Source organism: Zalophus californianus, chromosome 1 (assembly GCF_009762305.2).
Source record: "Zalophus californianus isolate mZalCal1 chromosome 1, mZalCal1.pri.v2, whole genome shotgun sequence".
NCBI classification, from domain to species: domain Eukaryota; kingdom Metazoa; phylum Chordata; class Mammalia; order Carnivora; family Otariidae; genus Zalophus; species Zalophus californianus.
The window spans coordinates 53,137,108-53,163,971 of record NC_045595.1 but is presented as its reverse complement, the minus strand read 5'-3'; the positions used below and the strand labels follow the sequence as shown (position 1 = coordinate 53,163,971).

General features: G+C 44.0%; 1 protein-coding gene across 2 annotated transcripts in view; it reads left to right on the top strand.

The window, feature by feature from the left end:
• TAMM41 (TAM41 mitochondrial translocator assembly and maintenance homolog) overlaps positions 1-20,214 on the top strand; it is a 59,401-nt gene extending 39,187 nt beyond the window's left edge. The window contains exons 6-10 of one of the 2 annotated variants that reach the window (XR_003518077.1): positions 1,270-1,332; positions 11,311-11,492; positions 18,571-18,665; positions 18,788-19,305; positions 19,879-20,214. Coding sequence is in view for 1 of the 2 variants with exons in the window: in XM_027584180.1 (XP_027439981.1) it covers positions 1,270-1,332; positions 11,311-11,387 (140 nt within the window). In the remaining variant the exon portion in view is untranslated. Of the gene's footprint in view, positions 1-1,269; positions 1,333-11,310; positions 11,493-18,570; positions 18,666-18,787; positions 19,306-19,878 lie in introns of those variants that run through there. The other variant, XM_027584180.1, reaches the window with a different exon arrangement.
• Positions 20,215-26,864: the final 6,650 nt, after the last annotated feature.

Genomic DNA, 26,864 nt, shown 5'->3' with positions numbered 1-26,864 from the left:
TGTTTATGGATTTGACGTCAAGGAAGTGCTGGCCATGGGTAAAAAGCAAACTTTGTGACTGAGGTGTGTTCTTTATTCTTTCTTGCCTAGAGAGATCAAGAGACAGATTGTCTCAGGGAAGAAGAAAGCACTAACAATCTGGGGTTTTTCCAAATCTAAATTGTCATTTGTTTGAAGTAGGGTGGTGAAAGTACTTCTGTTTTCAGATTCCTGGGTCCTAAATCACTGTCAAAGGGGGGAACAATGTTTGTTTTGGTTCCAGGAGCATAACTTCTAGAAGTTATTCCAAAGACTCCTCTGTGTCCTTCATGGTGGTCTGAGAAAGAAGACTAGTGCCATTTTTAGCGCTTTTCTAACATGAGGAACACAGCTTTCATCAGCCGACTCCCGTTCAGTGTGTCTCATCATGTGTTCCGTCAGTTCCCTCTGACATGGCCCATGTTCCACATATTATCCCCAGGGCCTTCCCAATGTTTACCCAAAAAGCTTATCTTCAGAGACCCACTTCCCTTTGAGGCGTTAAAGATAATTCACGAGGGCTGTCAGTAAAGAAATAATCATGATTGAAAAGGACTCCCTTCCCCAGATGAGCACGTTCTCCTGTTTTATTGAGTAAACATTTCCTGAGCTCCTCAAAGATGAAAGCTACTGCCCCAGATGCCCCTCCAGTGACGCACTCTCCCAGGAACCTGCCCCAGGCTGTCAGAGCATGCGTTTAGGTTCCCAGGTACCAATTCTGAAGATAAGTGAGGAGCCACGTTGTTTGTTTTCATTTTAACATGATTCTGGTCACAATATGATCTCTGCTGCCTTTGTGAGAGGATGAAGGACTGAGGAGTCCTGTGTATGTTTTCAGAATGGAAGTTTTTCTCCTAGGCAGAAATTTTGGGTTCTTTTTAATCATTTCACATCTTGGGTTTGAGATCCAGCCTCCTTAAGCAGATTTAAAGTCATAAAATGACCTTTGAGGGTGACTTGGCCCCCCTACCCCCCCCAACCCTGTTTTAATTAAGGTGAGGAGGTCCAGGCTCAGAGGGGAGCAGGCATTTGCCTGAGCTCACACGACTGGTCGGTGACACGGCTGGCAGCTCCGGTCTCCTGGCCCTCAATCCTGATACCCCTTCCACTGTCATTCTGTGACACCAGGGCAGAGCTGGATTTGCTGGTTTTCTTGGATAACTGGAAAGAATATTACGTTTTAGGTTTTAAAAGTGTTAAGATGACTAACATCTGGCTTTTTTGGCATCCTTGCTGGTTTTCTCTCAACAGGGCTTTCAGCAATTGTGAGACCTTCTAGTATGAAACAGAGCACCAAAGGCATTTTCACTGCTGGTAAGAACTTCCGAAAATCCATGGTTGTTGTTTGTTGTTGTTGTTTTGTTTTTGTTTTTGACAAGAGTTAACGTTTGATTCACAATGTAATGAAGGTTACAGGTAAAAAGCTACATATAAAGCGTGTAAAGGCCTATTACGCAAATGTACGTGTTTCTATACAAAGCTCCTATATCACCGTTTGCCACCCTCGTTTCCTGTGTTTGTTAGCTGGGCCGAGTCCTGGAGCTCTGGGTTAAGCGAGCTCTCAGTCTACGGAGGGGGCAAGGGGAGAGCCTCTGAACCAACACCTCAAAATGTCCTCTTAGAGACATCTAATTGTTATTTGCAAAGTAAAATCATTTCCTTTTCGAAGATCCAGGCTTAATGTACCTGCTGGATTGAGTGGCCTCAGCATTCCTGATTAAAACGTAAAGCTGCATCTGTGTCCTGCAAGTACTTCTGAAGTGCTGAAGTGTGGTGGTCGTGAACTAGGACGTAGCACTAGTGTACAGACAGGCAAAACAGCACTGTCATCTGATCTAAAACCATCAGACCATGTGAGGTGCTGTTGGAAGGCTTACTGCCCCTCTCGGTTTTCTGAATAACTCCTTGTGTGCAGGTTGTCCCCTCATTTTAGGATCTGTGAAAGTCACATGTGCATATTGTTGCCAAAGCAATAGTACCTTGCCCTTCTCCCCGCCCCCCACCCCCCGCCGCCATTTCCCCTCTCCAGAGACAACTGCTGCTAACTCTCCTAGTGGCTTGGTTTTATGTCCACTGTCAGTTTGCTAAATAGTAGGTGTATACTGCTGCTTCTCTCCTTTTCCGTGGTCGGCATCATCTGTGGACTTCTCACTCTGGCAGATTCGAATTCAGCTCTTGTACCCACCCCGCCGCACATGCTCGCCCCTCCCTTCCCTGGGTCCTCGGGTAGTTGCTGTGTAGCGTTGGTGAAGCCAGTCGTCAGAGTTTACAGCGTATGACTCTGTTACTGTGATTCATAGGTGAGCCGTATCATACACTTTTCCTTCCCTGCACGACTTTCTTTTCCCACGGAGATTGTCTTCCCCTGTCTCCTGTCTCTTGTGTCTTTTACTTTTGTGGTGTACGCTCTCATTTTGGTGAGGCACGCCTCCAGTAACTTCCTGAGAAAGGATGCAGGGAGGCAAACTGGGAGACCGTGTATAACTAGAAATATCTTTAGCTTACCCTCACATATAATTGACACTTAGGCTGGAGATGGATTAGAAATCATTTTTTTTAAGAATTTCGACATCATTATTCCGATTATCTTCTCACTTGAGGATTGCTGTCGAGGTCCAAAGCCATTCTGATTCTCAGTCCTTTGTTCTTTTGTGTATATTCTTTCTGGAAGCCAGTTAGGTCTTCACTTGCCCCCAGGGCTCTGACATTTCTCAGTGATAGGCTTTGATAATGAATCTGTTTTTATCTACTTTACTGGGTACTCATTGCTCTTTCATTTTGGAACCTCAGAAAATAAGAATACGAGAAATTTTTCTTTTATTGTTTTTTTTTACCTTCTTCCCATCTGTTTTCTCTCTTCTCTTTCTGGAACTCCTTTTATTCAGATATTGGACCTCCTCAAAGAGCCCTTTGGTTTTCTTTCTTTTGTCTCCTATTTTTTCTCTCTTTTTGCTCTGTTTTCTGGGAGATTTTCTCAACTTTAGCTTCCAACCCTTCTTGAGTATTTTATTCCTGCTATTGTATTTTTAATTTCCAGGAGCTCTTTCTGTGTTCTTTTTTTATTCTCTGAATGTACATTTTTGTTTATTTTTTTTAAAGATTTACTTAATAGAGCGCGTACACATGTGTGCACTCGAGCAGGGGGAGGGGCAGAGGGAGAGGCAGAGAATCTCAAGCAGATTCCATGCTGAGCGCAGAGCCCTACATAGGGCTCGATCTCACGACCCTGAGATCATGACCTGAGCTGAAATCGGGAGTCGGACACTTACCCAGTACTAAGCCACCCAGGCGCCCCTGAATATATATTCTTCAAAAAAATTTTAAAACATCCTGTTCTTGTTTTATGCGCTTAAGTATTTGAACATATCTTTGGATATTGCCATATTGCCCTCCAGAGGGGTTATATCAATTTATAGTCCTACTAGCAGGAAATGAGAGTTCTCTTTTCTCCCCATTCTCTCCAACACTTGGTATTGTCAAATGATGGACTTTCCTAGTTCGGTCTTTCTTTATGTGACCATCTACTGAGCCTCTCTAATGTGCCAGCCATGCAGGATGCAAAAGTGAACACACCGTCCTACCTTCAGGGAGTTCATAATCTAGAAGGGGAGACAGATGTGTAAATAGAAATTTGCAGTACTGGGTGATAGATGGTACTGGTGATAGATAGGTAACGCCAAGTAGGGAGTAATCTTTCAGCCTGATTCTGATCTCTGGGCTGAAATTGCCAGGAAGCTGGTGTGGTCACACCTCTTAACCTCTCACCCCAGCTTCCTGGATACCCAGCTGTGTTTGGCCCCAAGGACACAGTGCTGCCCCTCCTGAGTCTTTGGAAAGATTCAGCCAAAAATTCAACAAAGATTTAGTAGCTCATGTGCCAAATCTACTCAGCTGAAGATCTTCCTACTACACAGGAGTGCATAGCTTTGCATTTCCAATTAAGATATTTATTTAATCTATGTTCCTGCTGGTTTATCCTGGCAAGGCTGAAGATGAGGTGTTTTTGTTTGCTTGGGTGGTTCAGACTATTAATCTGTGATTTGCATGATTGCAGCTTCTTGGGTGAGGCTGAATGCTTTGGGTTTTCTTTCTTTCTTTTTTTTTTTTTTTTTCTGTTTTGGGCTTCTTGACCCATAAGGAATTATTAGATTTATGGATTTTTTTTATTTTTTAGCTATGATCATGTGTTACAGGGTTTTTAAATTTTTCTTTTCTTTTAGAAATACATATTAACATTTTTACAAATGAAATGACAGGATGTTTGAGATTTGCTTGAAAATAAAACATGGTGGAGGGAAGGGGGTTAGGGGTAGAGGACACAAAATTTGCCCTGAATTGATATATTGTTGAAGCTGAGTGAAGAAACATGAGACATGATCTGCTCTTCTTTTATAAGTTTGAGTTTTTCTCTAATAAAACGTTTTGAAAAATCTGTCATCATCACCTCTTGACCCTTCAACCTGAAATGAATCTTTGGTCCTCTTTCCGCCTGCTCTTTCCAGTGGCCAGCAGAGGGCAGTGGGTGACACAAAGCCACAGCCCAGTTTTCCTGTGGCCGCCCTGGTGCCCAGGGCTGGTGTGCTCACTGCCTGCTTCCCTTTCCTTTCCGAAGATGCCTTATTGGACCGTGGAAGGCCAGAGTACCAGAATGTGTGCAGCCTGCTCTGCGCGTGCAGAAACTGTGGAAAGTGACCAAGTGTGGGTTTACCTTATGCTCTGGTTTCTCTGGTTTTATGGTGCTTGTGGGCTGTGATGAAGGCGGCTCAGGCCAAAGGCCCAGAGCCTGGGGCTCATATTCCAACTTAACTACTGTGACTTGGGCAAGTTACCTAATTTTTTGGAGTTTTAATCTCGTAGGGATAATTATACCTGCCTTACCAGGTTGTGAAAATTACATCTTATGATAAATAAACCCATCTAGCACAGTGCCAGGACTTTATCTTCTTGGTATCCTTAACCTGACCCCTCTTTAGGCGTCTTTGCACTGTCATATTCAGATGGCATTCACCCACCCATGAATCAGGTCTCCAGTTGGAGCAAACTAGCAAGAAAGGCCCCGAGTGGCTGGTTGACTGTTCCTCTTCCCTTTGACTTCACAGCAAACTTCAGAACCTCTAAGCCTCTGCGTGTTGTTCCTTAGAAGTCCTCTCTTTGTGGTGGTGGCTGGCATTCTGCCTGCTTTGCTCAGGCAAAACCCCCCACGTTCTACCCGTGTTCAGTTTCTCAGCTAGCTAGCTGATGCGTCATGTGCAGGGTGGGAAAACCTGTGTATTTATATTCCTTAGCAGCCATTCTCACCCCTCCCCTTTGCAACGTCCCACTCAGTGGGGGTGAAAAGGCAGGTTCAGTCTTCCCCCTTAGCTAGTGAATACCTTTAATATTCAAATTCAATTCAGAGAGATCGCTGACCGAGGAGCTAAGCTTGGGGTCAGAAGTCCTGGACTTGAGTCGCAGCTACTCATTTCTTCGCTCTGTAACCTTGGCATGTTAATTAGCCCTTCTTCCCTGAAATGGAGGGGATCCTAATACCCAGGCCGCTATGTGTTCTGAGAGTGTCCAGTATGTACCTAGTAGGTGCTTTATAAACTTGGATGACTCTAGATCTAAATATCACTCTATTCCTAGACAAGACAGAGGCCAGGTATCTATAACCAGCCCAGAGGATTGCCTTTTCTCATAAACTGTGTTGGATAACACAGTTGCCTGTTCTCATGTGATCTGACTCTGTCTTTATTAGTTCCCTTGAAATCCCTTCATCATCAGATACACCCATGTTCAAAGGTGAGTACAGAAATGCCTCCAAAGCCAAACACTATTTTCCCCTTTTAGCCTAACTCAACCAGCAGCTCGGGAGAAGTGAAAGGCCATTTAGTCTCCTGACACTTGCCTTCTCTTCTTTTCATGGTAGCAGCAAATGGCTTCGCATCTCACATGGGTCACAGAAGACCAGCTAAGCAAAGTGTTGTATTCTGATCAGCAGCAGCCTTCACGTTACTAACCTTTCTGAGTCTTCTGGTACGGGAATAGGAGAGAGATGGAGGATTTAGTGATAAGACTGAGAATTAAGCAGGAGCCGGCAAAGGGAGCCTGAAAAGCCAGGCAGAGGAATTCAGAGTTTATTTTGAGGGCAGAGGGAAGCCAAGGAAGGATTGTAGAAAGAACTTGGTGGCTAGAGAGTAGAGAGCAGATGGAGGGGCGATAACACTCTTGCTCAGGAAACTGATTAGCCATGGTTCAGCCAGTCAGGGGAGGAGTTAGGCAGCCTGAACTCGGGTCATTGTAGTACAGGCAGAGAGAGAGGAGACGCATGCAAAATTTAGAGGGCAAGTTACCTGTTCCAGATGGTTGGAGGGATACGGGGAGTGAAGGAGAGGGGGGAGTCAGAGAAAACTCCATGTCTGGCCTGGGAGGCGCTGGATGGTGGTGCCATTCCCAGAGGTGGGGAGGTTGGGGAGGATGATGAGCTTAATTTCTGAAATCTTGCTTTTTTTTTTCCCCACCTGACTTTCTGGTCAGTCAGAACTGACTCTGGGGACAGATACCTGTTTACCTCTCTAGCTTCAAAGGATTCACCTGAATTAACAAGACGGGTTTAGTCTTGTTCCTAAAAAGTTTCTGGCATGCCTGAGGGGTTCCTTACCAGCCCTTTCCTGGAACACAAGAGAATGGATTGTCGATTATCTTCTGCTTCCAGTTTCTTATAACTAAAATACTTCTTCCATTTTTTAGTGTCTACACATTAAATAAGAAGAGCACATAATAATAGTTAAGGGTTTTTTTTCCTAGCGATTTGCTTATTATTTAACCTGAGAGTCCTTAAAATAAGTTTGTGCTTCTGCTTCAAGAGATTTTCTTTGTAGATAATATCTAACTGTGGTTGGAAAATAATTGGAAGAATGTTTGGGGGCTTACTGATTTTCCCTCCTAAATACCTGAAATGTAGAATTATGGGAAGGGAGAGACCTCTCACAGCCTACTCATATCTCTGCCTCACATTGTTTCCTGCAGAACCATGTCTGTTACTGGATCCATCTTATTTAAGGTCACACAGGGATTCATGGTCTTACATGTGTAGTAACTTTGCTGCAGGTCATGTGAAACAGGCTGGAACTCAACAGAAGTAAAACTTGAGGAGCCAGATATTGAAGTAGATTTCTATATGCTTCCAAAAAAAGACCTGACTTTAGATACTAGTCAGAATTCATAATGACCACTTCAGGTAGATAAAGATGTGTCTAAAGATGCTGTTATCTAAAGAGATATTACATCTTTATCCATTGGGGAAGGAGCAAAGACGATGATGATGATTCTTAAAGTTTCTCTCTTAGCAGGCTGTCTTCCCTGAAGACACATTCTAAATGCAAACTTCCCAAATCACCATCCTTTTCTATAGAAAGAGAGCAGAAACCAAAAGGAGGCTTAATGTAAGCCAAGTAGAATTCTATGGATTGTAAACTCTGAGAGCAGAGACCATAACCTCAACATCTAGTTCAATGTCTTATATAGATGCTCAATAAATATTGGTTCAATATATTTCAGTGACTGAGTAAATGAAAGATTCTAGGTTTTCTGGTAGTAGGAAAAAATCTCCATAGATACAGAAAAGTGCACAAATCGTAAATTTGGTGAATTTTCACCAAGTGAACACACTCGTGAACCTAGGACCCAGATGAAGAAATAGAACAAGACTGTCCCTCAGATGGTGTGCCAGTCATAGTCACTAGTTCTCCAGGGGTAATTACTCTCTGACTTCTAATGCCATGCTTCTGTTGTGCCCATTTTTGAACTTTAGATAAATATGTAGTCTCCCAGGGCTTTCCCTCCTCTTTATGTCAGTGAGATTCAACATGGTGTTGGGAGCAGTAATAGTTCATTTATCCTCATTGCACCAAGTCCATTGTATGATTACACCACAGTTTATCTACTCTCCTGTTGACGGTTTCTTGGGTTGGTTCCAGTTTGGGGCCCTTACAGGTAGTGCTGCTGTGAATGTTTTTGTACCTGTCTTTTGGTAAACGAACATAGGCGTTTCTCCTAGGTGCATACTTAGGGGTAGAATTACAGCGTCATAGCGTTATGTGAATGTTCCACTTTGGTAATACTACCAAACAGTTGTCCACATTACACCCCCACTAGCTGAGCTCTTGGTGTGGCTCCTTCTCACTTGACGGTCCGTGTCTTTCTCACTTTAGGTACTCCGGTAGGTGAGTGGTGGTATCATATTGGAGTTTTAATTTACATTTTCCTGATGACTCATGAAGCTGGGCATTTGTTCACACTTATTTGGATATCCTCTTTTGTGAAGTGCCTATTCTAGTGTTTTGCTCATTTTTCTATTGAATTGTCTGCTTTTCTTACTGAATTCCTCATATAGTCTGAATACAGGTCCTTTGTCTGATAATATGTAATGCAAAAGTCTTCTGCATGGGGGGCTGTCATTTCCCTCACTGGATGGTGTCTTTTGATGAAAAGACATTCTTAATTTTACTGAATCTAGTTTGTGAATTTTGTCTTTATGGGTAAGCAGCTTCTGTGCCCTGTATTGGAAAGGTTGCCCACCACAACTTCATGGAGTTTCAGTTTTCCACTGGTGTTGCAATTAGAATATTAAGGCAGAAAGGATCCTTCATTCCAGTCTGTTGGTTCTTAACCTTCTGCAAATCCTAGCTCCCTGTGAAAACCCGACGAAAACTACCGTCGGCACAGAAGTGAGCACATCCACGCACACAGCATACTTTCTGGTTTCCTCCTAACTTTCCTGCAGTCCGATGTTGAAACCTGCCCACGGCCCCTTGTCAGGGAACCCCAAACTAGTCCAGCCAGTCTTTTTACAGATGAGGAAGTCGAGGCCCAGAGAGGGTGCGTCATACTGTAAGTTTGTGGTCCAGTTGGGACTAGAATTCAGGTCTCTTGACTTCTCTTCGAGTCTTTCTTTCTTTCTTTCTTTCTTTCTTTCTTTCTTTCTTTCTTTCTTTCTTTCTCTCTCTCTCTCTCTCTCTCTCTCTTTCTTTCTTTCTTCTTTTCTTTCTCTTTCCTTCCTTCCTTCCTTCCTTCCTTCCTTCCTTCCTTCCTTCCTTCCTTCCTTTCTTTCAAGATTTTTACTTATTTGACAGAGAGATAGAGAGCATAAGTAGGCAGAGCAGCAGTCAGAGGGAGAGGGAGAAGCAGGCTCTCTGCTGAGCGGGAAGCCCAATGCAGGGCTCGATCCCAGGACCCTGGGATCATGACCTGAGCTGAAGGCAGCCGCTTAACTGACTGAGCCACCCAGGCACCCCTCCAGTGCTCTCTCTAACACAATTCCCTGCTGCAGTCTTTCTGAGAATCTCTGGCAGAGCCATCGAAGGGAGAGACTGTTTTTAATGAAGGGAGGTTTCCTTTTTTTTTTTTTTTAAGATTTTTAATTTGAGAGAGAGAGTGAAAGAGAGAGCACAAGCCAGGGGAGAGGCAGAGGGAGAGGAAGAAGCAGACTCCCTGTGAGTAGGGAGCCCGATGTGGGGCTCGATCCTAGAACCCTGAGATCATGACCAGAGCCGAAGGCAGACACTTAACCAACTGAGCCACCCAGGCACCCCTGTGAAGGGAGGTTTCCTTGCAGTAGCAGCAAAATTTGTCTACATGGCGACATTCATGTACTTTAGATATTTACCTTAAATGTTAAGGTCCAGCATATCTATATGTAAGGTTTGTGAAGTTGAGCTGGGACTTAGCATGGCCGATGCATCTTCCTCTGGCTGTGACTCAGTGCCCTGGGGTTGCTGTGTTGAATCTTACTGTATGCACCTACCTGTGTTCTGCTTAGTGTCTCGATTGGTTCTGGCTGGAATATTAAAAAGCACCTTACGTAAGAAGTTTCCAGTCTCAATGCTCAAGTGGGTGAGGTTCACCGAAGTGGTTGCTCCAGGGAGAAAATTAAAAGAGGTGGAGGCAGGGAAAGGAGCCCTGAGTTTCTTGACCAGGCTAAGTCCATTTGCAAACAGTAGGCAAGCTGGGCCAAAGTTTCTAGAAGTATTTGCTAACAATTTTCCTGGTATGCAGACTTTTTACCTGCCACTCCCTGCAGTAGTTTCTTCAAAGATTCTAAGTGGACTGGGCAGCTTACAGGTAACAGGCCGGGGTATTTTCAAGAGACCACTCAAGCCCCACTACTAGGAGTCTCCAGATTTAATGCTGTTACCTCATCCACAGTGCCTACCAGTGCTTAAAGCGCACTGCCAGAGGTGTGCATTTCAGACGTGCAGCACAGACCACAGTTCCTATCTCATGGGGAAAAAGACTGTTCGAATCTTTGGGCCACATCCTGAAACACGGACTAAATGATCTCATCCTCAGCACAAAGGAAGTTGAGCCCATAAGACCATCTGCAAATAGGATCCTATTAGACCTGACAGACAAATAGCATCCCATTGTTCTACCCCATCTTACTTCTGTCCCATTAGCCCCCAGAGAGCCTCTTCTCCAGTTTCATCAGGTACTTGTGATTAAGTAGGTGGAGGGTGCTATAAGGTCAAATATCTCAATGAGGTGCATCTGTTCCGTCATTTCAAAAGCATCTACTGAGTACCTGCTATGTGCTAGGTACTGTACTAGGTGATGGGGATACAGCGATGAAGGGGACGAGCTCCCTGTCCTTGAGGAGCTCTCAGTCTAGGCAGAGGGACAGGTCAGTAAGCTGACAAGCACCACACAGTGTGGTAAGTGCTGTAAGAGAAGTCAGCGCAGGTGCTGTGGAACCAGGAGGAGCTGCATCTGAGCTGGCCTGGGGTGTTCAGGAAGGCCCCTCTATAGAAGGGATCTGAAAGGGGATGAAGAGGGTACCTGCAGAAAGTGATGGAACCGACATTCGTTCTGGGCAGGCCGTGGCATACTCAGTGACACAGCAGCAGGGAGCTGGGGGTGGTTGGGATGCCAGCATAGAAAAGGAGCAGAGGATACCCAGTTACATACAGAGTTTTGTCTTTGTTTTCCTTTCTCCTCTCTAAAAGAGCTACTCAAGTCAGAGGTTGATGATAGACTCGTAACTCAAAAGATTCACTTATTCCGTTAACTCAGGTACCTTTGGCATCTATGGCACTGTTGGAGTAGATGTCTAAATCAGAATCTCTTCCCCGTATGTTAATCATGGTGACCTTTAATCATCTTTGGCTCCCAGGGTCTCCTGGGACCCCACCCCAGTCAGCCCATTACTGCCCCACTCCAAAGATAGATCTCTGATCAGGATATCCTGGAAGCTCTAGCTGAGTATGTAGTCAACAAGCACCAATTTTCTCACCATCTCTTCTTTTTGTCTTTTAGGTGTGAAGAAATCAGTGGTTTATAGTTCACTAAAGCTACACAAAATGTGGAAAGGATGGCTAAGGAAAACATCTTGATTTGGCTTGCTTTTATACGTGTTGTGTGTAGATTAATAAAGTGATCCTTTTTGACAGAACAGTATTTGTTACCTTGACCCACTGCTTGAATTTGAAGATACCTAGGTTCGTATAATATTTGATTTTGAAATGTATGTGTTAGACATTTATCTGGGGGACCCAAATACCTTTGAGGATGAGCAAATGAGTAGTTTCACCAGCACAGATGGGAATCTATGAAAGTACTTTTAGCTAGTGAAGGATTGAATAGAACAGGGAAAATGACCTAATGTTCATTCAAGGCCTACACACCAAGTGTGATACATGAACTGCTTCTTTTAATCCTTACCATACATAGATATGAGCCCCACTTTTTTACAACTAAGGAAACTGAGGGTAAAGAAGTTAACTAACAGGCCACTGGCCCACAGCCCCAAAACTAGTACATGGCTAAGCTGGGACTTGAATTCAAGTCTGTCCCACTCAAAAGACCAGTATCACATCCCACTTCAGGCCCCGCCTGCAAGATGTGAATAATTCTTTCCTGATTTATCCAGATGATTTCTGTGATTATTTTCAGTTATCACTGGCCATGGAGCTAAAGACACCTGGTATGGTTTCTTCTACACCATTTCTTTTTTTTTTTTTTTTTTAAGATCTTGTTTATTTATTTGAGAGAGAATGAGATAGAGAGCATGAGAGGGGGAGGGTCAGAGGGAGAAGCAGACTCCCTGCTGAGCAGGGAGCCTGATGCGGGACTCGATCCCCAGATTCCAGGATCATGACCTGAGCCAAAGGCAGTCGCTTAACCAACTGAGCCACCCAGGCGCCCTCTTCTACACCATTTCTATTCTGTGTCTTCTCAGATCAAGTGGGGCAGTAGAAAATTCCTTCCTAGAATGAGCTACTTCTGGGGGTATGATGCATGATACATCAGAATTTATGGCAGACTTAGAGACCATTTATACTCCTTCACTTTACAGGTGGGATAAGTAAGGCCCAGAGAGGTGGTGACTTCCAAGGTCACATATAATTGTTGACAGCCTAGACTAAAACTTGCATCTCTACATCCTACTTAATCCCCTTTTCGCTTCAGCCTGCTGTTCTACCCACCCAGCCTGTAGGTAAATTATAATAGGGCCTTGGATTTCAGTAGCTTTTACAAGATCAGGAAGAACAAAATCCTTCGGTTCAGTATTATTTTCAAAAATCACAGGACACCTCACCTAAATGTAACTCCTAACTCTAACTTGAGTTTTACGGTCCTCAATCCCTTCTTGGATAACTAACCTACTCTAACAATTGGGCAGCAGATACAGGAAAGTCTTTCCCTGGAATTTCAGGTTACAATGGGTTATGTAGAAATAGATCAGAGGTTATGGCAAGTGGAAAAGCCAGGAAAAGACTAAAGGCTCTCAGGGAGGAGAATTTATTTATTTATTTTTAAGATTTTATTTATTTATTTGACAGAGACACAGCGAGAGAGAGAGCACAAGCAAGGGGAGTGGGAGAGGGAGAAGTAGGCTCTCTGCTGAGCAAGGAACCCAATGCAGGGCTCTATCCCAGGACCCTGGGATCATGATCTGAGCCGAAGGCAGACGCTTAACGACTGAGCCACCCAGGTGCCCCAGGGAGGAGAATTTAATTCAACTGATTAATTCAATATTGCCAAGCAATATTGGGTTGGAGGGAGATGGGATTGGCCAAGATGACCATACTTGTGATCCTGCCCTCAGTAAGCTTGCAGTACATCAAGTGGGGAGGACAGAATTTATCCTCATAATAGAAGATGAGAAGCGATCGTTGCATGAAGACAAGTTCATTCATTCATTAATCATTTAACAAATATTTAATAAATACTTCGTGTCAGGAACTGAAGCCTAATGAATAAGACATTGTCCCAAGTCTAAGGATCTTACAATGCAGTAAAGTAGTCAGGTAAGTAAATTGGGAATTATATTTATCTGATAAATGCTTAATTATAGGGGTAACTGTAGGGTGCTGTGGACATACCTAAAAGTAATGGCAAATACTGGTTGAACCCTTACAGTGTCAGGCACTATTCTAAGCACTTTCTTTAGATTTATTCATTTAATCCTCACCACAACCTTATGTAATAGGGACTCTTATTATTCCCTAATTTATGCCTGGGGAAACACAGGCACAGAGGAGTAAGGCCTTGCATATCATTTCAAAGCTGGTAGATGACAGCCAGGATTCAAAACTGGGCCATCAGTTTGCAGAGCCCTCCCTCTTAACCTCTTAGCTAAACTATCTTTCAATCGCTTTGTGTTTGCCTGATTTGAAGAGGAGCAAGCGATGTCCAGCCCACTACTTTTTTTTTTTTTAAGATTTTATTTATTTACCACCCACTACTTTAAGAACAAGTAGGAGTTACCCCAAGGAGAAGGAAGAGTATCCCAGGCCAGGGAAGTGCTTGTTCAAAAGCTCTGAGTGAAGAGATCACAGTATGTTTAGTAAACTAAATCTAGCTCAAGACGAATAAAATGCCAGGCAGATACTATAGAGGCTGGAGAAATGACAGAGGCCAGATCATAAAAGGTCTTACTAAAGTCTGTCAGTGTATTAATCATTATCCCCAGAACAGTGGAGAGCCAATGAGGGATTTGGGGGCTGGAGAGTAGCAAAACTGGATTTGCATTTTATAAAAATCATTATGGTCGCAACATGAAGAATGGATTAAAAGAGGCAAGACTATGGGGTGCCTGGGTGGCTAAGTCAATTAAGCATATGACTCTTGATTTTGGCTCAGGTCATGATCTCAGGGTTGTGGGATTGAGCCTAGCGTCAGGCTCCATGCTCAGTGGGGAGTCTGTTAGAGATTGTCTTCTCCCTCTCTCTCTGCCCCTCCCCCTGCTCACACTCTAAATAAATAAATAAAATCTTAAGAAAAAAAAAGGTGCCAAGGTTCTGGATGGGGCAACTGGGAGAATGGTGTGCTATTTCCCAAGTTGGGGATTCAGGAGGAGGGACAGATTTCGGGTGGCATGAAGACAGTGATAAATTTGGGTGTGGACATGCTGAATTTGGGATGTCTGTGGAAGATGTTCAGTAGACATCAGCTACACAGGTCAGAAGCTGGAAGTGTACTAAGAGTTGGCAGGTAGTAGATGGTGGGAGTGGATGAGATTTCCCCAGGAAGTCTGTAGAGTATGAAGACCAGAGAGCCAAACTGACAACACTGGGAAACGCCAACATGAGAGAAGCAGGCAGAGAAAGCTGAGGGGCAAGAAGAGGTCAGAAGAAAACCAGGAGAGCAAGGTGTCCGGTCATGCAGGAGATGATGAGGAAGCATAAATTGTATTACTGTTCCCCAGAAGAATCTCTTTTCCCTCCCTGCAGTTCCCCACCCTACGGGAGGACTAATTTTCCTCCCTCCAAGGACCTCAGGGTGGCCTTACGACTTTTCTTGGCCAGTGAAGTAAGAATGGGAGTGACGTGTCACTTCCGAGCCAAAACTTTTAAGAGCCAGCCCAGAGTTTATCATGTCTCATTCTCCTTCTGCCACAGGACTGGGAGTGCTCCACCTGGAGGCTGCTCTCTTTCGGCACAGGTCCTCTTTCAGTTGGGAGGGCCAAAAAAGGTTTTGTGCAGTCAGTTGATTTCTTGAGTTTTGACAAGGGCACCAAGGCATAAATGAGGGAAAATGATTTTTTCCAACAAATGGTGCTGGGACAATTGGATAGCCACATCAAAAGAAGGAAATCGAACCCTTACCTCACACCATATACAAAAATTCACTCAAATGGATCAAAGTGTAAATATAACAACTAAAACTATAAAACCCTTAGAAGAGAACATAATTAAATGTTCATAACCTTGGATTAGTCAATGGCTTCTTAGACAAGACACCAAAAGCACAGCAACAAAAGAAAAAACTAGATAAATGGGACTTCATCAAAATTTAAAACTTGGGTGCTTCAAAGGACACCATCAAGAAGGTTAAAAGACAACCCACAGAAAAATGGGAGAAAATAATCTCAAATCATATATTTGATAAGGCGCTTGTACCTAGAATATATAAAGACATTTACAATGCAATAAAAACATAATTGACCATATTTTTAAATGGGCAAAAAATCTAGATACACATTCCTCCAAAAAGATACACAAACAGCCAATAAGCACACAAGAAGATGCTCAACATTAGCCATCAGGAAAATGCAAATTGAACCACAACAAGATACCACTTTATACCCACCAGGGTGGCTATCATCAGAAGACAGAAAATGCCAGGTATTGACAAAGATGTGGAGAAATGGGAACCCTCATATGCTGCTTTCAGGAACAAAATAGCACAGTTGCTGTGGAAAACAGATTGGCAACTCCTCAAATGGTTAAACACAGACTTAATTCCACTCAGTGCTATATAGCCAAGAGAAATGAAAACATACCTGCACAAAAACGTGCAAGAATATTCATAGCACCACGATCCACAATAGCCAAGAAGTGCAAATAACCCAATATCCATCACTCATGATGGATAGATAAAATATGGTATATCCCACACAATGGAATATGATTCAGCATTAAAAAAGAACGAAGTACTGACAACATGTTACAACATGGATGAACCTTGAAAACATTATGCTTAAGTGAAATAAGCCCCCACGACATCTTGTAGGATTTCACTTATATTAAGTGCCCAGAAGAAACAAATATATATAGGGACAGAAAGTAGTTTAGTGGTCTACCCATGGCTGGAGGTGGGTAATGTGGGACTTGGGAGTGACAGCTAAGGGATACAGGGTGTCTTCTTGGGTCTTTGAAAATGTTCTAAAAGTGATTTTGGTAACGGATGGTTGCACGACTCAGGGAATATACTGTGAACCACTGAACTGTGCTTAAATTCAATGGTTAAAGTACATTAAATGGTGAGTTGTATGGTATGTGAATGATATATCAATGCTTTAAAATGGAAGAAATGGGGGCGCCTGAATGGCTCAGTTGTCAAGCGTCTGCCTTCGGCTCAGGTCATGATCCCAGGGTCCTGGGATTGAGTCCTGCATCGGGCTCCCTGCTCCGCGGGAAGCCTGCGTCTCCCTCCACCTGCTGCTCCCCCTGGTCATGCTTATTCGCACTCTCCTCTGACAAATAAATAAATAAAATCTTAAAAAAAAATTTTTTTAAATTTAAAAATAAAATGGAAGAAACGTTTCATGGAGGAGAGGGCGCTTGAGATGGTCTCAAAGGAATGTAAGGAGTTAAGTGGAGAAAGCAAGTAAGAACTAGCACAAAGGCTGGAAAATTGAGGAGACAGGGAGTGGGGAGTAGGACTTTTTTTTTTCTTTGCTTGAGAATTTAGGCTTTTGTTTTGTGTGTTTTTTTTTTAAGACTTTATTTATTTATTTGATAGCGGGAGAGGGAACACAAGCAGGGGGAGTGGGAGAGGGAGAAGCAGGCTTCCCGCGGAGCAGGGAGCCCGATGCAGGGGCTTGATCCCAGGACCCTGGGATCTCAACCTGAGCCGAAGGCAGACGCTTAGCGACTGAGCCCCCCAGGCGCCCCGAGAATTTAGGGTTTTTTTTGAGGTTCTCACACCAGAACTTCCTGTCATCTCTAAGCCAAGCTAGACTTGAGGACAAGGAGACAAATCAAAGAGTGTCATACTGTCTTTGTTTACTCTCTAATACTATGCCTGGATATTAGCTACATTGCTTGCAGCCCTCTACGGGAAGACAGGATTCCTCAGCCTGTCCCAGGGCCCGTGCTGCTCCCAGAGAGGTTGCTGGAAACTTTGCGTTAAGAATCTACAAGCCTCACCATGTGAGGAAGCAAGGCTAAAGTGATGGGCCATGGTGACATCCAGTCTTAACTCACGTATATATCAAGTGGCAGGTTTCTCTCTATTCTTTCACGGAAATTGGAGACACAAGTATAATTCCTAAAACTGGAGCAACTTGGGGGGCCTGGGTGGCTCAGTCGGTTAAGTGGTTAAGTGTCTACCTTTGGCTGAAGTCATGATCCCAGGATCCTGGAATCAACTCCCATGTCAGGTTCCCTGCTCAGCAGAGAGTCTGCTTCTCCCTCTCCCTCTGCTCCTCCTCCCCACTTGTGTTCTCTCTCTCTCTCTCTCTCTATCAAATTAAAATCAAAACAAAACCAAAGAAAAAGAAAGAAAGCTGGAGCAACTTGTAAGAGGGAATTTGCAGTGATTACATATTTCCTCCTTTGGTGCAGTTCCATAGCCAATCATCTGACAAGAGGCCCACAGACTTTGGTGTCCTTGTGCAAGTATGACACACAAAAGCCTCAGTCTGTTAATACAGCTGCTGTCCTTGTGAAGGACAACGTAACACTGGGGATAGAGGTCTTAGGTGGATGCCCTGGGAAACAGGCTCTGAGAGGGGTGTGCCTGGAGGAGGTGTATGGAAGCATGCTCTCAAGAGCAATACCTATAAGAACGTGAGGGCAGCTGCGGGGTCAGGCAGAGGGACAAGCTGAGCTGGGAAGCTGCTGCAACAGGGGCCTCAGCCGTTCCTCCAGGGTAGCTCTGGAGCTGGGTGGCCTTGCAGGGTGGTCCCAAATCGAGACAAGGCAGTCAGTCCTTCTTACTGAGGCACCAACTGGTTATTGGATGTGGGGCCTACCCTTGGCAAGGCAACTCCCTTTGGCCGGTGACAGAGCCCACAGAAAGACTCAGCTGTGAGCCATCAGCCATCAACAGTCCCAGAAGCTGCAGGAACGTTTGATGTGTTTCTGGAGGGAAATCTGAATGGTGCTGAAGTCAAAAGGGCCTTCCGGGCCTTTTTCAGCTGGTAAAACCTCAGACCCCCCATGATATATATAGAAGAAACATCCAAACATGAGACGTTTATATGTTAAAACTTTTCTTGAGCGCTTTTCTCCGAAGGTCTCACAGACGTCCTGCCCAATATGGTGGCCACCAGACACATGTAGTCACAGAGTCCTTGAAATACGACTGGTCCAAATTGAGGTGTGATGTAAGGATAGAATACACTTTTCAAAGACTCCGTATGGCAAAAAAGATGTAGAGTGTCTCATTAATAATCTTTTAATATTGATTGCATGTTGAAATAATTATTTGGAATACATTGGCCCAATTATTAATTATGGCCCAACATTATTAGTGCTAATATTAATGCTAATTTCACCTGTTCCTTTTTTTTTTTTTTAATGTGCTGCTAAACAATTGAAAATTAACATGTGTGGCTCCCATTAGAGGTCCACTGGGCAGCGCTGTCACGCACGTTTCCTAACAGTCTGGATGCTGGTTTCTCTCTGCAGTGGGAAGAAGTTTCTCTCATTTGATGGCTGGTAAGAACTCTATTCATTTCTTCCGGTCACCCGTACCTTGCCTGGAGTAAACTCTCACAAAAGTTTGTTCAGGAAAATGACGAAGCAGGAACATCCCGTTGGGTTTTACTTCCCTCTTTCAGATGCTGCTACGTAATTTTGTTTGTCGGATTCTTAGCTTCCTCGCAGATGGGAAAGAAGAAAGACGTGGCTGTGTCAAGGGTGTGTGAAAGGAGGAGGTCGTGATGTCCTGCAAAGAAAGCAAGTGGGCAGAGATCCCACACTCAAAATGGTTACTATTCGAGCAGTCTTCATAGCCACAAGAGCTCTCTGAGCGCGTGTTCCAGGGAATTATCTAATTCAGTCCTCACAAAGTACAGCAAGATGTTCATTTCTCTCATCTTACAGGAGGGAGAAACCCATCCCTCCAAACGCTGCCTGGCCCTGGGGGATTGGAGGTGTTGACCTTGTCCCTTGGCCAGTTGCATGTCTTTTATATTGAAAAACTGATTGGAACGAAATGAGTTGGGTTCCGATCTAGATCTTAATTCAAGGACCAGGATGGAACTTTTTAATCAGATGTGTTTACACGGTGATTTAAATACTTACTTCGACCTGATTTGATCCCTGGCATGGAAGATTCCATTTAAGGTTTTCTTCTGTAAGTACACTCAAGTTGTTTAACATAACCTTATTATGCATCTTTCCTAACTCAGAGTTAATTTTAAGGTTTCCTTTTTGGGAGGACCAGATGCTACAAATAATTTGTTTTTTCCAAATTCTGGAGCTATTCCAGAATATGAAGCTAATCGAAGCAGATAACTGTGAATTCACTGGGAGGTGACCCATTTCCAATTCTGCAGGTCTGGTGGGGGCGGATTTGAGGTCATCTTTTCACTATTTTTTAATTAGCCATACAGTCAAGGCTGGCATAAATGTAGTGATGTCGATGGTTTTATTTAACTAGAACAACAAACATGTGTTTTCCAGATATTTTTATTTAAGACCAAAAAAGCAGATTATTTTCCAATAAAAGAATGAGAATTTTAGAAATGTTTAACTCATTTATAAATGTAAAATACATTTTGTTTTAAAAATATGTACTAAGCAAGCTGTTTGCATCAGGTTGTCATGTGAACCTTAAACTATGTGATTATTCTACACATGATTACATATGTACATATGATTATGTAGCTAACACTCTTCTCAATTTCTCCTTCCTTTTTATTCACAGGACAGAAGAAAAAGCATCCCCACTTTCCATTTCCCAAATATTTCCACATAGTATCAACTTATTGAAAGGAAATACATATTCTTTCTATGCTTATGGCTCTGAGAAGCTTAATTATTAACTCAGAAAGTGACCGTGTTGCTTAAAGGGAAAGATGTGGCCTCTGGGCGTAATCAGACCTGGGTTCAAATCCAAACCCTACTGTTTATGGGTTTTATCTTCAGCCCTCATTTATCTTCCAAGAAGTTGGGTTTCCTCTTCTGGCAAATAGGGATAATCACTATCTTGCAACAGTTGCAACAGCGTGAGGCTCAGATTAACTAACTATGGTAGCATTTTATCCATCATAAAGCTTACATGCTTCTTCCCTGACGAATCCCAGTGATTAAGAGGAAGTATGGTATAATGGCTCCAATTCTGAAGGACCACAGGAGAAAGAAGGTAACACTGCCTAAGTATCTCCTGGCGTCCTGCACTTCACCTTAGTGCATCAAGTTCTCTATAATAACCCCGCCAGGTAGGTGGTAATAGTCCCATCTGCACTCTGCTCTTCTCACTGTTCCTCTCAGATTTAAGCTCACATTTCCAGTATGCCAAGTCCTCAGTGGGCTTGGGGACGACATTTATTCTAATGCTCAGTTTTCTTATCTGTAAAACGGCAGCAGTATTAATCCTGACATCACACAGTAGCACCTCAACCCCTTTTTAGAGTTAGTTTAGCTCTGAATAAAAAAGTAAAAACGCTAGGGGCGCCTGGGTGGCGCAGTCGTTAAGCGTTAAGTGTCTGCCTTTGGCTCAGGTCATGATCCCAGGGTCCTGGGATTGAGCCCCACATCGGGCTCCCTGCTCAGCAGGAAACCTGCTTCTCCCTCTCCCACCGCCTGCCTCTCTGCCTACTTGTGCTCTCTCTGTATCAAATAAATAAATAAAATCTTAAAAAAAAAAAAGTAAAAGTTCCAATGGTTACCTTTAGGATTGAATGGGACAATGTGCATAGTAACACCTAGCTCGTAGAAGGAGCTCAGTAAATAATCATGACATCTGGATCCGAATTAAGTTATCTCCACTGGCATAGTGGAATGATTTTATTTTAAAACTTCTGAGCACACACATCTCTTAAGATCTGTGATAGTTCATATTTGGAAATGTGACTGAAGAACGTCCAGGTCCCGGCCACCGTGATGAAATTGTAACACAGTCCTGGAAGACTCAGTCCAAGGGTGAGTTACTCACATGGATATCAGAAATCTCGGGGTGCCTGGCCGGCTCAGTCGGTGGCGTGTGCAACTCTTGATCTCGGGACTGTAAGTTTGAGCCCCACGTTGGGTGTAGAAATTACTTAAAAATGAAATCTTTAAAAAAAGAAAGAAATCTCCAGGATGGCATCAGGGAATGTGACAGAAAGGAAGATGGTGAGCAGGATTCCAAAGCCTGCAGGTGATGTAGGGAGGTCATTTGGAGATAGTAATGAAAAAAAGTATTCTGGCTCATGGCCTGGACTTCAGGGTGCCAAGAAAGTGCAGGTTCCACCCCTCGGCCTGTGGCCTGTGGTTGCTTTGGATGAGCTCCTGCTTTCTGCCCATTGCACAACTAGTCAACCTTGTGCTAGCCTGGCCATCTAGTTAAAAGCCGCTCTGGAACTCAATTACTGCTTTTGTTGGCAGGGTGGGGAGCCTATCTGGGTCAGCTTGGCTTTATAGGGAACTTTCCAGGGGCTCATATAAAGGGAAAGAATACCTTCTGGTTCCCAGGGAAGGAAAAAAAAAAAAAATCTCCCAGTGCTGGGATTTCTAAGGTGGTGAGAGAACTCTCCCTTACTCTGTTTTGTCCAGGAAGTTTTCCTGTGAGTAAATCGAGCATTCACAGAGTCAGAGAACAAGGGTGCTCAAACCTGTTGTAGGTAGCAGAGCACCTGCATGTCAGCTTCCTTTGCAGAAGATGATGAAACACTGGCATTTCTATGCCTCATTATACAAATGATGACTTAGCTCAGAATACATTGATGGATTTCGCTTCTAGGTCGGGCTAGAAACATCTGCTTAATTAATTGTGCATACTGTTGTAAAATAAAATCACAGCTGTAAGCCTACTGGCTCATGGGAGAAACAAGCTATTGAACTACTCAGGATCCAGTTTCCAAGTATCTCCACAACATTCATTTCCAGTATTCACTTGCCAGTAAGTTTGGATATTCTGCTAGTACTTGATAGCAGTCATCAAAGAAAAACGTCGGGAGAAAAAAAATTAACAAAATACTAGCCTTCAGCTTTTTTTTTTTTTTTTTAAAGCAAACCAAAAAGGAAATAAGATCACATGTAAGGTACTTTGGAGTCAGAAAGACCTGGGTTTATGTTTTGTTTTCTTTTGTGTCTTAGGTAGGCATCATGCCCAACGTGGGGCTTGAATTCACAACCCTGAGTTGATCTCAAGACCTGAGATCAAGAGTCAGATGTTCCACCGACTGAGCCATCCAGGTGCCCTGAAAAGACCTGGGTTTAAATCAAAAGTATTAGCTGTGTGACAGTGGGCAAGTTACTTAATCTCTTGGAACTTGCTTACTTCCTCTTCTTTGAGATGGAGAAAATACCTCCTTGGCAGGATTAGTCTCAAGATTAGCATTCATGTATGTGAGGTCCCTGGAGCCGTGCCAGGCCCGCAGTAGGAGGCTTAATAAAGGACAAGTATTGTTAGCGTTTTTGGCATCAGAATGCTTTGTCCAGCTCCCAAAACACCAGTGTTCCATCGATAGGGAAAAACTAAGCTAGAAAAGGCCTAGAAACAATTGAATTATGTCCCCCATGCAACAGATGAGGCAACAGAGACTCACAGATGATCCCAAAGTCACCCAGCAAGTTTGCCGAATCCCAACTCCCAGCGGCTTCGCTGCCCTGCTGTGCTGTTCTCTTCTGCAAACCCAGAGCCTTTCTCAAACGCCCCACGTTGTCCCTGGAGGCCACTGGCTGTGGCACGTGTGCTCTTTTGGTAGCCAGCCAAGAGGAGAGAGTGTGCAGTGACTCACCAGGTGAGCCCATCCCCAGTCCCTAGTTACTGTTCCTGTTAGAGAAAACACCCCTCCCAACTGCCCACACGTCTGTGTTTCTTGTTATGTTTAGTCCTCCAGCTGTGGCTTTGCTCTGTTCGGAGAATTTGTCTAGGTAGGTGTCTTGTCCCCCCCACGAGGCCGCAGTTTGGGAGGCTGATGTTGTGACCAGTTGGAGCAGGGAGGGGCCCGGGCGCTCGGGCTGGCCTGGACGGCAGAGTGGGGAGGCTGGCTGCCTGCCTCAGGGCTCCAGAGAGCAGGTTGGGGCAGAGGAGTGGAGGGAGGCGTGTCAGCACTTGTCCGCCGCAAGTCACCAGGGAGAGAGACACCCAGTACAAGAGGAGGCAGAAGGAACACGAAAGAAGCCAGGTGCACCTTGGGGGCCGTGCATAGTTTTCACTACCTTCAAGACCCTCTTTATTATTTAAAACACAGCTCCATGCCTTCAAAGAGTGTGGTCTTCCCCCCCAGCCCCCATCCTGGCCATGCGCCACTCCTGTCCTCCACCTTCCTGCTCGGAGGCTCGGGCTGGGGTGGCTGGCCCACCAATCATGTTCTTGAACTTCTATTATGTCACCAGCAGCCAATCAGAGTGGATGATTAGTATGTGATAACCGGCGTTACTACCTTGGGTTGACATAATCCTAGCCGAGAGCAAAGACGCTTGACAGTTTTTGTCAGCAGGCAGAACTTTTTAAACGGCTCTTTGAAAGCCTGCCTATTTTTATAGGGCCACTCATAAACCTGCTCCGTGTCTCCACCCCATGCTGACTGTTGAGCCATCTGCACACCAGGGTAAAAAAAAAACTGATATGCAAAGCCTGCAGCAGACACTGTGAGCGAGACCCAGAGAGGCATTTGCTCCTAACTTTGCTGCTCAATCCTACCTGAGTTCTAGGGGGTGCCCTGAACACATTCTTCTTTACTTAAATTACTTTATTTTTACTTAAATTCACTGGAATCAAGCTTTCCCGTCTCAGATCAAATGGTGTTTTGCCAAGACTTGCGACCTCGTTACCTAGGCTTCTCCTTGCCTGGGCTGTGGGTTCTTTGGCAGGATTGTCGCTAGTATAGACTGTCTCTCCCACCTTGCTGACTACAAGAGCCTGCAGAGAACTCTATTCCACCTGGTTTTATTTATTTATTCTTTTTAAAGAATGTATTTATTTGAAAAGGAGCATGAGAGAAAGAGAGCACGAGCCGGGGGGGGGGGGGGGGGCAGGGGCAGAAGGAGAAGCAGACTCCCCAAGGAGCAGAGAGCCTGATGTGGGACTTGATCCAGGACCCTGCGATCATGACCTGAGCCGAAGACAGACACATAACCAACTGAGCCACCCGGGTGCCCCTCCACCTGGTTTTATAAATAAAGTTTTATTAAGACACAGCTAGGCTTACACATTTGATATTGTCTATGGCTGCTTTCATGCTATGGGAGTAGAGTTGAGACATTGTAACAAAGATCAGGTTTTGGCAAGACCAAAATATTTGCTATTTGGTCCTTCACAGAGTTTGCAAACCTCTTAATTCATCTACCTGGCTGCCCCCAGAGTGATCTCTCAAGCCTCAGATGCAATCATGCCATTCTTCTGCTTCAAAACAAAAACGAAAAAACTCAAAATCAGCAGTCTGTAAACAGAGCTCCTTGGTGTGCTCTCCATAACCTGCCCACACCCCCTTCCTTCTCTCCTGTGCACCCTTCGCCTCTGCCCTTGCTCAGCTCTGACATCATCAGTTACACCTTTGTCCATGGTGTGCCTGATGCCTGGAATTCCCTTCCACTTTCTCTATCTGCCAAACCCCTTAACAACTTTTAACACCAAATTCAAATATCACCTCCCCTCTGCCCCTTCTTACATGCCCAGCAGAATTAATTGCTCCTTCCTCTATGCTCCCATAGCTCTTTGGACAGATGTATGCCATTGTATTGACCAAATGGGATTGCGTGAAGTGTTTCTGTGTTTGTCTCTACCACTAGACAGTGAACTACTAGAGATCAAGGACCTTGTCTCATTGCCTTTCTGCCCCTGACCGGAACGAAGATGAATCATCTGGATGTTACAAGTAAGTCAGAAACAGACCTTTATAAAAGTCCCAGGAACCTGACTGTAATGTCTTATCTATGCCACCTCTCCTGATTGACTATCTGGTTTCTTCTCATCTCCATACTTCCGGGTAACTGAAATACCATAGGTGCTCAGAAAATGTCTTAGTGAGTGTGTAAATGGTATAAAATAACATGTGTTTTTTTCTTTCTAATCTAACATCAAAATGCAGTAAACATATTGTCCATTTACTTTATTGTCAAGTACATTCAGGACTTTTAAAAAAGAAGTCTACCTTCGGGGCACCTGGGTGGCTCAGTCGGTTAAGCAGCTCCCTTTGGCTCAGGTCATGATCCCAGGGTCCTGGGATCGAGCCCCATGTCTGGCTCTCTGCTCAGCCAGGAGTCTGCTTCTCCCTCTCCCTCTGCTCCTCCCCCTGCTCATGCTCTCTCTCTCTCTCACTCAAATAAATAAATAAAATCTTAAAAAAAGAAGAAGTTGGGGTGTCTGGGTGGCTCAGTCGTTAAGTGTCTGCCTTTGGCTCGGGTCATGATCCCAGGGTCCTGGGTTCGAGCCCAGCATCGGGCTCCCTGCTCCACGGGAAGCCTGCTTCTCCCTCTGCCACTCCCCCTGCTTGCGTTCCCTCTCTCACTGTGTCTGTCTCTGTCAAATAAATAAATAAAATCTTAAAAAAAAAGTCTAGTTCATCTAAATATATGCAAATGAGCAATAAGCACATGAAAAGATGGTCAACATCATTAACCATTAGGACAATACAAATCAAAACTACAATGAGATCCCACTTCACACCCACCAGAATGGCTGTAATCAAAAAGACAGACAGTAACAAGTGTCTGTGAGGATGTGGAGTAATTGGAACCTCCTATGTTGCTAATGAGACTATGACACGGTGCAGATGCTGTAGAAAACAATTTGACAGGTCCACAGTTACCAAGTGACCCAGCAATTCCATTCCCAAGTATATCCTCAAGAGGAATGAAATCATGCAACCACACAAAAACATGTACAGTAATATTCATAGCAGCATTATTATTAATACAAAAGTGTGGGGCACCTGGGTGGCTCAGTCAGTTAGGCATCTGAATTCAGCTCAGGTCATGATCCCAGGGTCCTGGGATTGAGCCCCACATTGGGCTCCCTGCTCAGCGGGGAGTCTGCTTGTCCTCCCTCTGCCCCTCGCCTCTGCTCATGCTCTCTCTCTTTCACTCTGCTCTCTCTCTCTCAAAGAAATAAAATCTTTTAAAAAATAATAGCAAAAATGTACAATGAAAATGTCCATTGACTGATAAATGGATAAACAAAATGTGGTATATTGCATACAATGAAATATTATTCAACCTTAAGAAGGAATGAAATTCTGACACATGCTACAAGATGTATGAACCTTGAAGACATGCTCAGTGAGAGAGAAGCCAGTCACAAAATGCCATGTACTATAAAATCATGTATATATAGAATGTTCAGAATAGACAAATCCATAGAGACAGAAAATAGATTAGTGGTAGCCTGGGTTTAGTGGGGATGAGGGTGGGGGAGGAGATGAGCAGGAATTGCTAAAAGGTAGAGAGTTGCTCTTTGGCTGATGAAAATGTTATGGAATGAGACATTGGTGATGGTTGTATAACTCTGTGAATGTACTAAATCATTGAACTGTACACTTCAAATGGGTTAATTTTATGGTAGTGGATTATACGTTGTTATTGTTGAAGTACTCTGCAACAAGTAGAGCTAAAATTGGTGAATTCTATCAGTTTAACTTCCTGGTTGGGAAATTGTACTACAGTTGTGCAAGATGTTACCACTGAGAGAAACCGAGTAAAAGGTGCATGGGATCTCTCTCTGTTCTTTATTACAATTGCATGTGAATGTACAATGATCTAAAAATA